Below are 16279 nucleotides of genomic sequence, written 5' to 3' on the forward strand. Positions count from 1 at the left end.
TACTTATAGAATCTCAAACTGAGTTTACCAGAAAAAAATTACTTTTTTTTTTTTTTAATTCCAACTTTCCACATGGACAAGATTATAGGACATTTTGGTACATTCGACATATCTTTAGTTTAAGACCAAAAAATTCAAAAGTCATTCTTTACTTTCTTAAACGCCGTGTCAAGTCAAAATCAGACAAACAAATTACGGGAAAACAATTACACGGGAACTGAAAGGAGGTGCCTTTACCTTAGTTCTTTTGAAGACAGGAGGAATATCAGGATTCTGTTCAATGAGAACCTTAATCCTTCCAGGAGTTGCTATCACCACATGTGGTCTTTGCATCAGTGTCTTAGTCTGGGTTATCATATCCATTCCTCCCACCACCACAGCACACCTCAAATTCAAGCAAGATCCCAACGCCCGAAACTGCTCAGCAAGCTGGAAAGCAAGCTCCCTAGTAGGCGTTACCACCAAACACGAAACCCCATAGGGATCTTCAGCTAAACGATGCAGTATCGGCAATGCAAATGCGGCTGTTTTTCCGCTACCGGTCTGAGCCAAACCTAACACATCCTGCCCCGAGAGGATTCTAGGGATGCAGTGGTGCTGTACTGGAGTGGGCTTTTTCATGCCCAGTTCGTTACAGGTCTGGGCCCATTCGGCAAGGCCTAAGTCGAGAAGGTGATATGACTAGGTGTGGGACTAGAGTTGGTCTCCTTGTCAAATTGCTTGGGGTTTTCAGCGATGGAGGTTCGAGCTGGGACGGGTTTTTTGGTTGTGGGTTTGGATTTACGGGAGAATAAGGGGAAGTTCTGATCCACTAGGACTTCTTCTTCGTATTCCATTGTATACAAAGCTCAATTAGAAACTGTTTATTGGTTTTTTTTTAAGAGCAATATTTAATAAAAGAGTGAAGTGAAGTGAATTTAGCTACAGCAGTAAGTTCTAAACTAAAGCTCTATGCTTTGGTGCCGAATTGGAAATGAATACTCAATCATGCTTTGCAAATAGAGAAAGAAACATCTCACTTGATTAAACCCAGCAAACATGAACCCAGCTAACACATTAATATGGTTCAGATCTCAATGTTTCAGCATATACTATTACTCTCACATCTCCTTATACAAAATACCTATACTTGATCCTCTAGACAAGTTTAAACACCTAGGTAAATATTCAGACAAATATGATACATTCAAACATGTATGAGACCACCAGAAGGCAGGGAGTATGAGCAGCTACCAAGTTCAAAACCTGTCTTGGCACAGATCACTTCATGAGAACATTTACAAGATTCCAGTGAGCTTTTAACATATTCAAGTATTTCATTGGTTTGCAGGTTATCTATACAGAGGTGTATTCTCTAAGTCTGGCATGTTTCAGGCTTCAAATCATGACTGACCCTTTAAAGTAGATTGGACTTTAAGCTTAAACGAGATTCATGGCAAGACTACACTACCACAATGAGATTTGGGCAAAGCATGTAGACTTCTTAATCATATATTTTCCAAACTTGAACATTTACCATAAACATAACATACTTGAGTGCAATATACTTAAAATATTCATCAAACCATGGTTATTAAAGGACAAAGATGATCAGCGACCTCAACAGATTTCACGGATTACCCAATGAGTTCATAGGTATGATCATAATACACAATCAAACAGGACTCAATCGAAAACAACTTATAGACTAGATTGAACCATATTAAACATCCCACTGATTCAAACCAAATTCCAACCGAAACACAAGACTTGCCATCATTTTGATTGGCCAGAGTTTATAGCAGGGATTAGGCTAAACTATGACATATTGAGAGTCAACATAGCACATATTCAAGTAGGAGACATTTAGTTTATACTAACCCAATCGGAACATGATAGACACGATAATAGTGGCTAACCAATCAAACTAATTTAACAAAACACTTAGAACATATTTTATACACCACTGACTTGGCTATTCCAACGGCATGTTGTCACATTAAAATCATATCTGACCAACAGAAGAAACAGTAGTTTGGGTAAACATTTCTACTACTTATTTAAGATAAAGAAACATGCTTATACAGGCGAGTAACTAAATTTGAACTAAACTAACAACTAAGCAGGTACGAACTACTAAACTAACTATAAGCAAAGCTAATGACGAATCAACATGTAGCTAGATCAGCCTAAACTAATATGAACATATAACCCATACACATCACTAAAACTGAAATTAAGCTAACTAAGGAAGGGTTGTTTACCTTCTTAACTACACTAAATTATCATACATGAACATGCTTAAGCACACAAACAGACTAACACAGAAACGGACTAGAATAACTTAGCTAAAAACTAACATACTTGAATTATGGAACAATAAACTGAAATAACAAAGAACAACAGAAATAAAAAAGGGAATGGAGAATTACCTTCTTCGGGTGCAGCGAAGTGGGGCAGGGAAACTACCAAATCCGAGCTTGCGATTCACAGCAACAACAGAGCAGACGAAAAAAAAAGATTGTTTGAGTATTTTTGGATTCGATAATTTGAACTATCACAACAAATTGCAAATTTGATATTTTGGGCAAACTTTAGGTGACTCCTAGATCGGTTCCCAGAGCCCCCTATTCGACTGGCAAAACGATTATTTATAGGATCGATTCGGGTTTGAGCTAGGGTTTTCTTTGTGAAGAAGAGAGAGAGGAGCGTGGGGGGAAAGAGGAAGGGAGCGTGGAGAGAGACGAAGATGACGATGAAAGAGAGGAGAGAGGAGAGGGGAGGGGGCGGCGTCTGATGAAGGAGATAGGGTTTCCTTTGTTTTGAACGAATCCGGGTCGGGTCAAAAGGTTTAGTGGACTGGGTCGATTAAAATATGGGCAGATGAATAGGATGTTGGGCTGGTGAGTTAAAAGAATGGGCTAATGATATTGAAATATGGCCAGATAAATTGAAAATGTGGGCTCATCTTATGACTTGATCAAAAAAAAAATAGTATGAGTTGATTGGGCTACTACATTTAAATAAAAGAGCTATTTAAATAACTCTATACTAAAGTGTGTTAAAATATTACTTAATATAAAATATGCAATTATTAGTGCTCAGATGATAAAATTATATGTCGTCGTAATAGCCGTGCAATAATATTTAGAAAGTCCACAGTAAATAAATACTATTATTCTAATTATGCGAAGATAAATGCAATGCGTGTGCGTAAGCTGGTAAAAAAGTGCTGAAATGATAAAAAATGTGAATTATAATAGTACTGGTAACGTAATAATAATAATAATAATAATAATAATAGCAGCTAGTAACTGTAATAGAATAATGAAACGCCGGTATTGATAAGAGGCTAATAATTATAGTAAAATATAAATATATTTTTTAATTTGCCAAAAATATTAGAAGCGTAAATAGGTATTTCGGAGGAGAGGCGGGACAAAATTGGGTGTCAACAATCTACAGATATGGCCGCATATTGAGAAGTTGGATGCCGAGGTACTAACTGAAGATATTCATCCTCTGGTTCGAAAAGCTATGTACTGTGGATTGCGAAGACCTTTGGATGGATGATCTATAACTTTGTCAGTTTCTTTTTATTTTGTTCTATTGCTTGTGCTTGATGTTCCTGATGAGTTTTGTTGGTGTATGATGAGTATTGGATTTTGTTAGGTAGATTAGATGTTCATTTTAGTTGAATGTAAAATAGTTGTAAAAGCAAAAGTTGTAGGAAGAATGGTGTATTTTTCAGACTAGAGAATTCGTTTCGTTTAATGATATAGGATTACCATGCATATTATTTATACCCGTGTTGGGCTATGACTAGTTATGCAACCTTCGTGTGAGAGGTATGATGGGATAGGATAAAATGACATACCACGTTTGGCTCATGTTTTACGTTTATTATTGCAGTTATCTATAATCAAGGTTTTCCACCTACATGCGAAACGGATGCAACATTTTCTAAAGTCTCTTTGACATTGGCTGTTATGTTAAAGTTGCAATCGAGTTTGCCTGGGAACGGATAATTGTGAGTAGTACACGAGCTTGTTAGTACGTCTCTATGAAGTAGAGTGACCTCATCTTGTTTGCTTTTAGTGAAGCTTTATACATGTGAAAAAGTAGAAGTGAGGACCTTGAAAGATTTGTGCATATGCAATATAAACTACAATAAGAAAGCAAAGCTTGAGTTGCGTGTTGTAAGTGGTTAACTTATCTGCTTAGTATTTTGAGGACACGTGTTTTTTTTTTTTTTTTTTGATTTTTGAATTGAAAGTGTCTAATAAGATCACTTTATCATCTGTTTAATTGTTATAAGTATCTCATATTACGATGAAATTTATGAAAATTGACCCACCACTTCTTAGTCTGGCCATAGAAATCCTGTCTAATTCACTAATTCGGAGGAAGACACAAAATTAATTACAAGTTGTAGTTTGAGTGTCTAATGAAATTTGTTGACAAGTTTGAGGGTTGTCAATATATTAAGCTTAATTAATTATGAAAATTCTTCAAAGATACTGAATTAGTTGCAACAAGGTGTAGTTCGAGTGTCTAAATGAATTTTGTTGGCAAATTTGAGGGGCTACAATAGGGTCGGGTCGCACCCCTTAAAAGCAAATGGTGAGGAATTAACAAGTTGTTTTCAAAAGTGTCCGATCCACGCTAAACAAAATCTTGATGACCTTAACTTGAAAAAATTTGTTCAGAAGAACTTTTGTTGCCATCAAGTATAAGTTTTAACTTATGCCTTATGGGTAAGAAAAGCTTTCCTCTGTTGCCTATGGAGCATAAGTTTTAACTCAGACATATGAGGCATGACATGTGGCCAATTGACCAGGTTTATTAAACAACACGACTTATGCCCTAAATCAAGACCACCTTATGGAGTCATAAGGGCATTTGTGAACTTTACCCAACCAAACAGACCTATTTTGGACTTTTAGATTCCAAGTCTCCAAGTCAAGCCTATTTTATAACACTGAAAAACTGAAAGCTTCGTTTCAACTGTCAACATTACAAGCGGGTAACTTTGGGGTCGACGACGGTAAAGCGGAGCTTTTAATTTTTATCCAGGGGGTTCAAAAATTCTAAAAGGTAAATATACGAAGAAGTCAGGGGGTTCAACATTTATTATATATACATAATAAAATAATTTTAACTTTGAAAATACGAGATAATAGTCAAAATACCCCCCAACGTTTGACCAAAATGCCAACTACACACGAACACTTTGCGGGGTCCTATTACCCCCTGGACAAATTTTTTCGATGTAGCAAAATGGCCCTTTTTGCCGTGTGGCGATCCCAATCTCGCCAACCCCCAAATATTAAATGGCGGTTGTCACACGCGCACGGCCCAAGTGCCGCGTGTTTAATTTTGCCCCATTTTTTATTAATTTCCCCCTTCCTCCATCCATCTACTCTTCTAAAAAAAAAAAAAAAAATCTCTCAATTTTCCATACTCCATTTTTATTAAGGATCGAAAACCCATACCCAATTCTCCTTCATCTTCATCAACATCATCATCATCATCATCATCATCATCTTCACTAGGAGTTGAAAAAAAAAAAATCACACCAACTTGCCAAATCTAATCCAAACAAACTCAAATGTGAAAGGAAGCTCTTCTAACACCAAATAGAACAAAAAGTTCATCCATTAATTTGATTAAACAATCAAGAATTTAGAGAAACCCATTTGGTGTTCTTCGCTTTCTCCAAATTCTTAGCAATGGAGTTTAATTTTCTCCCCCAAATCAACTCAAAGAATTAGTGCTTAAATAACCATTTTTTTGCGCGGATTGCCCGTTTGGGGTGGTCTTTAAATTTTGCCCCTCAAATTTGTGGTCTTTAAATTTTGCCCTTCATATTTGTGGTCTTTAAGTTTTGCCCTTTGCTTGGAAAGGTGGAAGAATATATGAAGTTAAAGGGTTCGAATCCCGCTCGGGCATAAAATAAAAAAATAATTTCGCAAGGCGGGGTGGGGGAGTGTATCATCGAATCCAAGATACAATCTTTAAGGAAAAGTTAAAGTTATCCGGATCCGGCATAACTAAACATAACTAAAAGTTTGCCCCTAAAATGCGTAATTTTTAGTTAAACACAACTAAAAGTCCACGGATCCGCATAACTAAACATAACTAAAAGTACGCTCTCCAAAGATATTACTTTGCATTTCTAAGAAAGTATGCCTCGTATCGAGCTTGCATTTTAATCTTCTTATGCAGATATTGTTCCAACTCACATGCTTAATCTCGGTTTACAAATTAACAACAATTAACATAAGTATGAATTGATTTGAGACAAACCCAAGCGATATGTCCAACTTAACGGAATATAGCAGTACTAGATTTTTTCGAATGCGAGCTATTAAATTTAAAGTAACCATAAAACTTTGCGTCCATGACGGTGAGTTTGTGGTAATTAAGTTATATCCCAAAGAAATTAACAAATCAATATTAATTGATTCGTGTGGATCTCGTATATATACTTCAAACCTAACAATAAATTGTTCGAATTAAGGAATAGTAGTTAGTATCTCACGTTAATGACAATGGGTTCGTGCCTCGCGGTGTTTAACAATTAACATACGCTATACATACAACCCATAATTAGTTTGGAATGACAAATACATATATATGCTTAAAGGCAAAGTCCGCCCATGGGCATAAGATGCCCCCATGCATAAGTTTGATAATTCGTTAACAAATTTATGCCGATTTAGGGCATACTTTTAATGGGCAAACTTGTACGGACCCGGCATAAATTTGTGAAGGAATTACCAAAGTTATGCGGAGCCGATATTTACGTTATGCCAAATCTACGTAAGGCATAAGTATGCGGTCCTGGCATAACTTTAGTAATTCCTTCATAAGTGTATGCCGATAGGCATAGCGAAATTTAAACTCGCCTTGCGAATTTTTTTAAAATTTTATTTGTGTGGGGTTCGAACCTGGAACCCATGGGGTTTATGCGAAGGGCAAAATTTAAAGATTTCAAATATGAGGGGCAAAATTTAAAGACCACCCTAAAAGAAGGGCAATTCTGCGAATTGCCCTTAAATAACTCCAACCAAGCAACAAGTAGCAACTCCAAACAAGCAACTTCCAATCAGATTTTCTTTAACAAGATTAGATTTTTCATCCTTATTTTTTTCCCGATTTTTTTCCTTTTTTCTTTCTTGATTTTTTCATTTTTTTCTTGATTTTCGTTTATGGTGGAAAGTTGTTCTTTAACATGTTGTTCGGAATCATATGTGGATTTTCTTCGGTTGAGATTTTCGTTTATAATGGATATTATTTTGACAACAAAAAATGGGGATGGATATTAAATAGGGTGAAGATGAAGATGAAGTAGCCTAAAAATGGAGGAGTTCAAATTTTATCTACTTGGCATCATATGTGGCGACTTAGTTGGCGTCAAAACGGTGTCGGATACGTGATTTTTTAAAGGCCGTCACGCGCATCGGGTGGTGTATTCACGCTCGCCACATCGCAAAAAGGGCCATTTTCTCTTGAAAAAATTTGTCCGGGGGGGTAATAGGACCCCCACAGTGTTCGGTGTAGTTGGCATTTTGGTCAAACGTTGGGGGGTATTTTGACTATTATCCCTTGAAAATACACTGTAATTTTTCGCCGAGGGGGTTCGGATGAACCCCTGACATACGCTAGCTCCGCCCCTGGCAAGCAGCTTGAAAATTCGTTCCAACATCACACTTTATAAAGTCTTTTCTCTTCTCAGCATTCCTATATTCACTTCACTCTTTTATTAAATATTGCTCTTCAAAAAAAACCAATAAACAGTTTCTAATTGAGCTTTGTATACAATGGAATACGAAGAAGAAGTCTAGTGGATCGAACTTCCCCTTATTCTCCGTAAATCCAAACCCACCACCAAAAAAACCCATCCCCGGCTCGAACCTCCATCGCCGAAAACCCCAAGCAATTTGACAAGGAGACCAACTCTAGTCCCACACCTAGTCATATCACTTTCTCCTCGACTTAGGCCTTGCGAACGGGCCCGTCCGGACACACGAATTCGGGCATGAAAAAGCCCGCTCCCGATGCAACATCACCGCATCCTTAGAATCCTCTCGGGGCGGGATGTGTTAGGTTTGGCTCGGACGGTGATGAAAAACAAAGCAAAGCTTGCATTGCGACATCTTTGCGTCGTTTGGGCGAAGATCCTGTGGGGTTTCGTGTTTGGTGGTAACGCCTACTAGGGAGCTTGCTTTCCAGCTTGCTGAGCAGTTTCGGGCGTTGGGATCTTGCTTGACTTTGAGGTGTGCTGTGGTGGTGGGAGGAATGTGTTACGCCTCGAAAATTTTCCCGTACTTGAGTGATGAGTAGGACCATGAAGGGTTGAGCGTGTGGTGTTTTGATAGGTCGGGGATGGCTAAATATGAACTTTGGAAATCATAAAGTTGCGGAGAATTTTTCAGCTCAGTGGTCGTATATGGCACTATACGACCGAGAAAGTTGATTTACGGGACCGTATAGTGCGATCGTCCTCCGGCCTACATTCAAAAATCTCAACTTCCTCGTTAAAGTATGAAATGCTTAAAAACGACACGGGGGACGGCTCGTAAGCGGTTCACTGACGTGAATCAGTCGTAAAGTGCCGTGTCCCTCGGCCCAAGCTTCGTTTTTTTTTAATGCTTAAACACGACCGGAGGACGGGGCGCGTAAACCATAGTACGATTAAAACCGTGGTTTACGACCCTTTGTTCGCCGACGGAATTCATTAAACATCAATGTTGGGGTTATTAAAAGGGGACTTGGGCATCATTTTAATTCATTCTCCATTCATACGCCAAGAGACTTCTAGAACTCTCCTAATAATTCCTCCACAAGAATTCAAGAGAATCAAAGGGAAAACCAAAAATCAACACCACCAAATTCATGAAAGAAGTGTAAGGACCCAATAAAAGACCTATCTAAGTGAAGAACTTCCAGAAGGTGGAACTAGGGTTTTGGCTAAGCGAAGTATTTGACTTAAGGGTTGCTCAACCACCATCCAAGGTAAGTTTTATGATCTTTCTACGTTGTTTGGGGGTATTGGAAGGCTTAGACACTTGAAATATGTAGAAACATAGAAATGGGTCATTGTTGGTGAATAGTGACACAAGGAGTTGATGGTTGACTTGAATTATGAATGTTGAAGTGTTGTGAATACAACACGTTATAAATGAATGTTAATGATGATCGGTATATAATTGCGTTGTATGTGTGATAATATGATTCCACGCGCCTAATTGGTCGGCGACGTCATCGCTTTACGGCGGGGTCTGCTATAATTAATCGCGTGCCTAATTGGCGGACATGTCACCATTACGGCTGGGGTTTTATGTTCCGCGCCGCAGAAAAGGCGGACATGTCACCAACAATTAGCTGGTGCGTAGGAGGGTTACCGGGACGCGGGTAACGATGTGATGATGTATGGTTGATGTGACGATGCTTAGACGTATTTATGATAATGCGTGTGATGTATTTATATATGATGTATGTACATAAAGCCGGTTCCTTTATGTAAGAGCGTCACAGTTTATACCCTCGTCTACGATTTATGATCTCCCGTTATGTTGTTCGCTCCTGCCTTACATACTCGGTCTGATGTGCGGCGTCCTTTGTTCGGACGTGTTCATGTACTTGCGGTGGCGAGGGAGGCAGTCTTGATCCACAGGAGCCGATGGGCGGTTGTGAGCACTCCATCATCGGAAGTGCTATTGATTATTCTTTTGGTACATATTTGTATATTCGTATTTTGGGCATGACGGGGTCTGTCCGTCCGTATATGTTTAGTACTCACAAGTAGAGCTCGTAGATAAGCACGTGTGGGAAGTATGATTCCGGGGTCTCCGCGTGTATTCGTATATGTACGTATATGTATAAATATCTTTTGTTAACCGAAAAGCTTATGTTTATAAAAGTGATTATGTTTTAAGTGATGAGATATTTTTTTATTTTATTGGACAAGCATTGTGAATAAGAGCATATAGATAATAGCAGGAGCGGTATTCGGTGGTTAGCCCCGGATGCCCGTCGCGGCCCGTAGTTCGGGTCGTGACAGAATGGATATGATAACCCAGACTAAGACACTGATGCAAAGACCACATGTGGTGATAGCAACTCCTGGAAGGATTAAGGTTCTCATTGAATAGAATCCTGATATTCCTCTGTCTTCAAAAGAACTAAGGTAAAGGCACCTCCTTTCAATTCCGTGTAATTGTTTTCCCGTAATTTGTTTGTCTGATTTTTGACTTGTCGGCGTTTAAGAAAGTAAAGAATGACTTTTGAATTTTTTGGTCTTAAACTAAAGATATGTCGAATGTACCAAAATGTCCTATAATCTTGTCCAGTGTGGAAAGTTGGAATTAAAAAAAAAAAGTAATTTATTTCTGGTAAACTCAGCTTTGAGATTCTATAATGTGAGGCCAATTGAGGATTTCTTAGAATTCCATTATTGTAGTTAAAGAAACTTTTTTTGAGAGGAAACAAAAAATTGCAGCTGAAGAGCTAATGAACAAGGTCCAAAGTTTACATTTTTAACGAGATTCCATATAAGAATGCACGTTGGAAGATTTGGATAGATCAGTGCACTGTCCAGTGCTGTGTTTGTCCAAAATAATTCAAAAGGAGCTTCTTTTCTCTTTGATAAGTACCCTTAACCTATGGAAAAAGGCTCATAAATACCCTCCTTCCACCTTTGGGTAGGGATGGGCATAAACACCGAAAATCGAAAAATCGGACCGAACCGAATTAGTTCAGTTTTTCGGTTTCGGTTTTTTCGGTTTTTCGGTTCGGTTTCGGTTTTTTTAAATAAAAAATTCGATGTTCGGTTCGGTATTCGGTTCCGATTCATCGGTTATTCGGTATTCGGTTAAACCGAAAATTTAATAAATAACCCTCCCCTTCAGATCACTTAGCTGGCTAGCCCACTCCGCTTTGTGTCTTTCTTAGGCCCAGTTTGTGAACTATCCAAGCCCAAATTAGTATTACCATTTACCAGGCTACCAGTACCAGCTATCTATCCAAGACTCCAAGTCCAATTCGTCTCCAAGACTTCAACAATCAACAGATCAAAATTCAACCCTAACGCCTCCTCCTCTCCTCTCCTCTCCTCCTCACGCCTAACCTAACAGTCCGACTCGTCACTGCTCTGTCCAACGGCGGCGGGAGTTCTCAGGCACCTCACACCAAGGTAATTTCATTTTCTCCTTATAATTTCTTTGTTTGATTGTTCTTTCCTTTTCATAAGTTTGAATCTTAATTTCTTTTTTCACCAACCCTAGCTAGTTTTGGATAAAGAATCACTGAATTTGTAAGTATTGGGTTGGATTTGTTTTAAATTCTTTTCCTTTTCAGTAAAGTTTAAATCTTTATTATGGGTGTTAAATTTTCTTAAATTATGGGTATCTTTAGAATTGTATTAGTGCTGTGCTGCTTATCACTGTGGGCTGCTGCTACTGATTTTTCATTTTTGTATCTGCTACTGATTTTTGTGCCAACTTGGCTGCTGCTACTGATTTTCGGGTGGGCTGTGTCTTACTTGGCTGCTGCTAGCCTGCTACGGATTTTTGTGCCAATTGATAAAAGAGTTTGCTATGTGTCTTACTTCTGTATTTGGGGCGGTGATACTGTGATAGCATGTTTTTGTGGTTAGTAGTACATTACAAGCTTTATCAGGCAGGTAGTATTTGGCTCTGCTTCAAGCAATTGTCATAAGCAGCAAAGTTTTACACGGTTATGCCAAATGGGTTCTTTTGAACTGCTCGCTCTATATTAGAAAATTAGCCAGTCCATGCTTGTTCAGGTTTGCATCAGTGATAGTGCCAACACTACAACAACTATATAAAGAGTTCTTTGCATAATTCACAATAGAATCATGAACCTTATAATATGGAATTGCAGAGAAGCTAGTAATGCTGATTTTGGTCGTAATCGTAGAGCTATTTGAACTGTCTGCCCGTGGACTGTACTACAAGATCATAGTGGCATGCTAGAGGATTTTTGGTTTCACTAAAGCGTAATACATTAGCTTATTTCTCATCTTGTAGCCAGATTTCTTTTATGCATCCCTACTTTTCGTGGAACATCTCAAATCGTTTTCATTTTCTTATTATTTTAGCATGTCTAGGTGTATCACAATGTTGTGGAACACAATAGAGATCCATCTTGACAAACCTAGGATCAATATAATTACCGCACATGAAGACTGAAGTTAAAGGCAATGCTTGAATTCTCTAATGCATAAATATGAGATGGAACCTAACGGAATGAATCAAGTATCCCAGTCTCCAACAAGTAGAAAACCGAAACCGAACCGAACCGAACTTCAAAAAATCGAACCGAACCGAATTAATTCGGTGCGGTGTTCGGTGTCCACTTTCAAAAAATCGAAACCGAAAAAACCGAACCGAAGTTTGAAAAACCGAACCGAAGAACCGAACGCCCACACCTACCTTTGGGTCTAAAAATACCCTTAAAGTTTGTTTTTGGCTCAAAAATACCCTTTAAACTAACAGAAAAAAATTGACTGTTTAAAAAGACACGTGTCATTTTCTAATTGGTGCCATATTTTAACTCAAAAATAATTAAAATCCACCCAAGTTTTTAAACCCAAACCCATATTGACCGACCCGTTTTCACCTCAACATTAAACCATATATTCTTTTTCTCCTCGTTAAAAATTACAACTCGTCTAGTATCTAGGGTTATGCTGTGAATCCATCCTTCTCTGTATTCTAAGGTATTTTCCTTTTTCGTCTCCTTTTTACTGCTTTTGTTTTCTCAAAATCCCCCATTAAATTGTGCACAAAGCTTTGTTATTTTTCCATCAGTTGCATTTTGATAAAAAAAAAAATCTTACTCTAGTAACTTTTTCTGTTTGTATATACTGATGGGGTCCCTGTTTCCTTTCTTTTATGACTTTGTTGGTGCTGGTTTCTAAAGAATGAATGAAGAGGTGGACAGTAGATTTTGATAAACAAGTTTGGAAGAAAGAAGAGGAAGAAGAAAGAGAAAAAGAAGAACCATGGCAGAACCATAGATCAACGAGGTGAAAAAGAACATATTGTTTAATGTTGAGGTGAAAACGGGTTTGGGTTTAAAAACTTGAGTGGATTTTAATTATTTTTGAGTTAAAATATGGCACCAATTAGAAAATGACACGTGTCTTTTTAAATAACCAAATTTTTTCTATTAGTTTAAAGGGTATTTTTGAGCCAAAAATAAACTTTAAGGGTATTTTTAGACCCAAAGATGGAAGGAGGGTATTTATGAGCCTTTTTCCATAGGTTAAGGGTATTTATGAGCCTTTTCCGTTTATTAAATATTGCTCTTCAAAAAAAACCAATAAACAGTTTCTAATTGAGCTTTGTATACAATGGAATACGAAGAAGAAGTCCTAGTGGATCAGAACTTCCCCTTATTCTCCCGTAAATCCAAACCCACCACCAAAAAACCCGTCCCAGCTCGAACCTCCATCGCTGAAAACCCCAAGCAATTTGACAAGGAGACCAACTCTAGTCCCACACCTAGTCATATCACCTTCTCTGACTTAGGCCTTGCCGAATGGGCCGTCCAGACCTGTAACGAACTGGGCATGAAAAAGCCCACTCCAGTACAGCATCACTGCATCCTTAGAATCCTCTCGGGGCAGGATGTGTTAGGTTTGGCTCAGACCGGTAGCGGGAAAACAGCGGCATTTGCATTGCCGATACTGCATCGTTTAGCTGAAGATCCCTATGGGGTTTCGTGTTTTGGTGGTAATGCCTACTGGGAGCTTGCTTTCCAGCTTGCTGAGCAGTTTCGGGCGTTGGGATCTTGCTTGAATTTGAGGTGTGCTGTGGTGGTGGGAGGAATGGATATGATAACCCAGACTAAGACACTGATGCAAAGACCACATGTGGTGATAGCAACTCCTGGAAGGATTAAGGTTCTCATTGAACAGAATCCTGATATTCCTCCTGTCTTCAAAAGAACTAAGGTAAAGGCACCTCCTTTCAGTTCCCGTGTAATTGTTTTCCGTAATTTGTTTGTGATTTTGACTTGACACGGCGTTTAAGAAAGTAAAGAATGACTTTTGAATTTTTTGGTCTTAAACTAAAGATATGTCGAATGTACCAAAATGTCCTATAATCTTGTCCATGTGGAAAGTTGGAATTAAAAAAAAAAAAAGTAATTTATTTCTGGTAAACTCAGCTTTGAGATTCTATAATGTGAGGCCAATTGAGGATTTCTTAGAATTCCATTATTGTAGTTAAAGAAACTTTTTTGAGAGGAAACAAAAAATTGCAGCTGAAGAGCTAATGAACAAGGTCCAAAGTTTACATTTTTAACGAGATTCCATATAAGAATGCACGTTGGAAGATTTGGATAGATCAGTGCACTGTCCAGTGCTGTGTTTGTCCAAAATAATTCAAAAGGAGCTTCTTTTCTCTTTGATAAGTAATGTTCGAGAATTATTTTGAGATGTGGGTAGACAAAAGTACCAGTAGAGTGTCAAACGCTAACATTTTTTGTGCCTTGATTCATCCAAAAGGTTGGTAAAAATAAGACTTTTTGAGAATGAACAGGCAAATAGCACCAGGGGAGATTTTGTAAAAAATATGTTCTGAATTTGTGTAATGATCATCTATGATCCCTCTGAGATCTATGTATCTTATTCCATAAGTGCCAGGACAGACAGTTTTCTAACAAATGAAGTTTTAGACACTTCATTTTCCACGGAGACCACAGAGCAACAATTATTTGCCTAAGCAGGCATATACCTTTTTTTCTGTTTTTATGACTGGGATCTTGTCCTGAAGGGTGAAAGTTCATCCTTTATTTACTTGTAGTCCCCTGTTCCTGCTTGGCTCCTGTACTATACATTTTGTCTAATATTTGAAAATGCACAGAATGGATCCTCTCCAATTGTGAACTCTTATCTGTATGTTGCCTTTCAGTTCCTTGTCTTGGATGAAGCAGATAGAGTTCTAGACGTAGGGTTTGAAGAGGAGTTAAGAGCAATCTTTCAGTGCTTGCCGAAAAATCGACAAACTCTTCTATTTTCTGCAACAATGACTAGCAACTACAGACGCTACTTGAGCTTTCGCAAACAAGGCATATTTCTATGAGGCATATGAGGGATTCAAGACTGTAGAATCGCTCAAGCAGCAGTACATTTTTATTCCCAAAAATGTGAAGGATGTCTATCTGCAATACATTTTATCCAAGATCAAAGATATAGGCGTTCGCTCTGCAATCATTTTTGTTTCCACCTGCAGGTAAAATCCTTTCTGAAACCCTATAGAATCATTTTACTAATTAAATTTCTATTCTGTAGTCATGCAATAGTTTAAACTACGGATATAGAAAGATGTTTTCCATACAATAGACTCTTGTGTTTGATTCTTGTTGCTAATTATAATTATAAGGTTCTCATGAAAAATGAATTTGGTCACACATAAGGAGGCGTATCGGAAAAGTAATTTATCTACCCTCTCAAGTATCTAATAGTTTAAATTTCTTAGTAAATGAAAAATCCAGTAAACCTTTCACTAATAGCATCCCGATCAGTGTGACACTCAACTACTCTGATCTACCAAGACCAACTGTTACACCAAACTATAGATGAAACAAAAAAGATTTTATCACATTTCTAGTATCTATTCACTAATCTGGATGGTTCTCTTATACCATTAATTCCAATAAGTGAGTATGTGCAACACAAGGCACGTAAAGTTGTTTTCAACAAGTATCATGATCTGTAGAGGTTAGAGTACCCAATGGTGCTTAACAATCCTAAAGGAGCACCCTGTGAGGACATTTACAGTTATGTTTTACTGCTTTGACTAGGAGCTGTCAGCTTTTGGGATTGTTGTTGGAAGAACTCGAAATCAATGCTGCCGCATTGCATTCATACAAGTCCCAGTCACTGAGGCTTTCTGCACTTCATAAATTCAAATCTGGGCAGGTCCCAATATTGGTCGCTACTGATGTTGCCAGTCGTGGTTTAGACATTCCAACGGTTGACCTGGTGATAAATTATGACATTCCAAGGTGTGAATATGATTGGATGTTCCATTACAAGTTAATTAAAAGATTTTAGTGTGGTAAATGTAGCGATTGTTTGCTGCAGGTATCCAAGTCGAACCTTCGTGGGACCTCAGAGATAAACCTAAATCCACCGGGGAAGATGAATTACACAGGATTATGTTCATCGTGTTGGACGTACTGCAAGAGCTGGACGAGGTGGACTTGCTGTCAGCTTTGTTACTCAGGTGAGAAGTCTGCAGATTTGTTTTAAGTTTGCAAT

The 16279-nt window shown here is 38.1% G+C and overlaps 1 protein-coding gene, 1 long non-coding RNA gene and 1 pseudogene across 2 annotated transcripts; 2 read left to right on the forward strand and 1 right to left on the reverse strand.

The window, feature by feature from the left end:
- Nucleotides 1-148: 148 nt before the first annotated feature.
- On the reverse strand, nucleotides 149-2434 carry LOC132036776 (DEAD-box ATP-dependent RNA helicase 36-like). Its single transcript, XM_059427155.1, has 2 exons — nucleotides 2412-2434; nucleotides 149-859 (listed from the first exon to the last, which is right to left on the reverse strand). The coding sequence occupies exon 2, from the start codon at nucleotides 619-621 to the stop codon at nucleotides 193-195; it is 429 nt and encodes a 142-aa protein (XP_059283138.1). The 5' UTR covers nucleotides 622-859; nucleotides 2412-2434; the 3' UTR covers nucleotides 149-192.
- A 12-nt stretch (nucleotides 2435-2446) lies between these two features.
- Nucleotides 2447-3778, forward strand: LOC132036777 (uncharacterized). The gene is made up of 2 exons (XR_009409667.1): nucleotides 2447-2668; nucleotides 2723-3778. It is a non-coding gene; the product is annotated as an uncharacterized LOC132036777 (long non-coding RNA).
- Nucleotides 3779-13282: 9504 nt separating this feature from the next.
- LOC132038292 (DEAD-box ATP-dependent RNA helicase 36-like) lies at nucleotides 13283-16072 on the forward strand (annotated as a pseudogene).
- Nucleotides 16073-16279: the final 207 nt, after the last annotated feature.

This window comes from Lycium ferocissimum, chromosome 11 (assembly GCF_029784015.1).
Source record: "Lycium ferocissimum isolate CSIRO_LF1 chromosome 11, AGI_CSIRO_Lferr_CH_V1, whole genome shotgun sequence".
NCBI classification, from domain to species: Eukaryota; Viridiplantae; Streptophyta; class Magnoliopsida; order Solanales; family Solanaceae; genus Lycium; species Lycium ferocissimum.

What these genes read in the sequence shown, in the direction of transcription:
- LOC132036776 (XM_059427155.1), bottom strand. Translation starts at nt 621, where the DNA reads ATGAAAAAGCCCACTCCAGTACAGCACCACTGCATCCCTAGAATCCTC.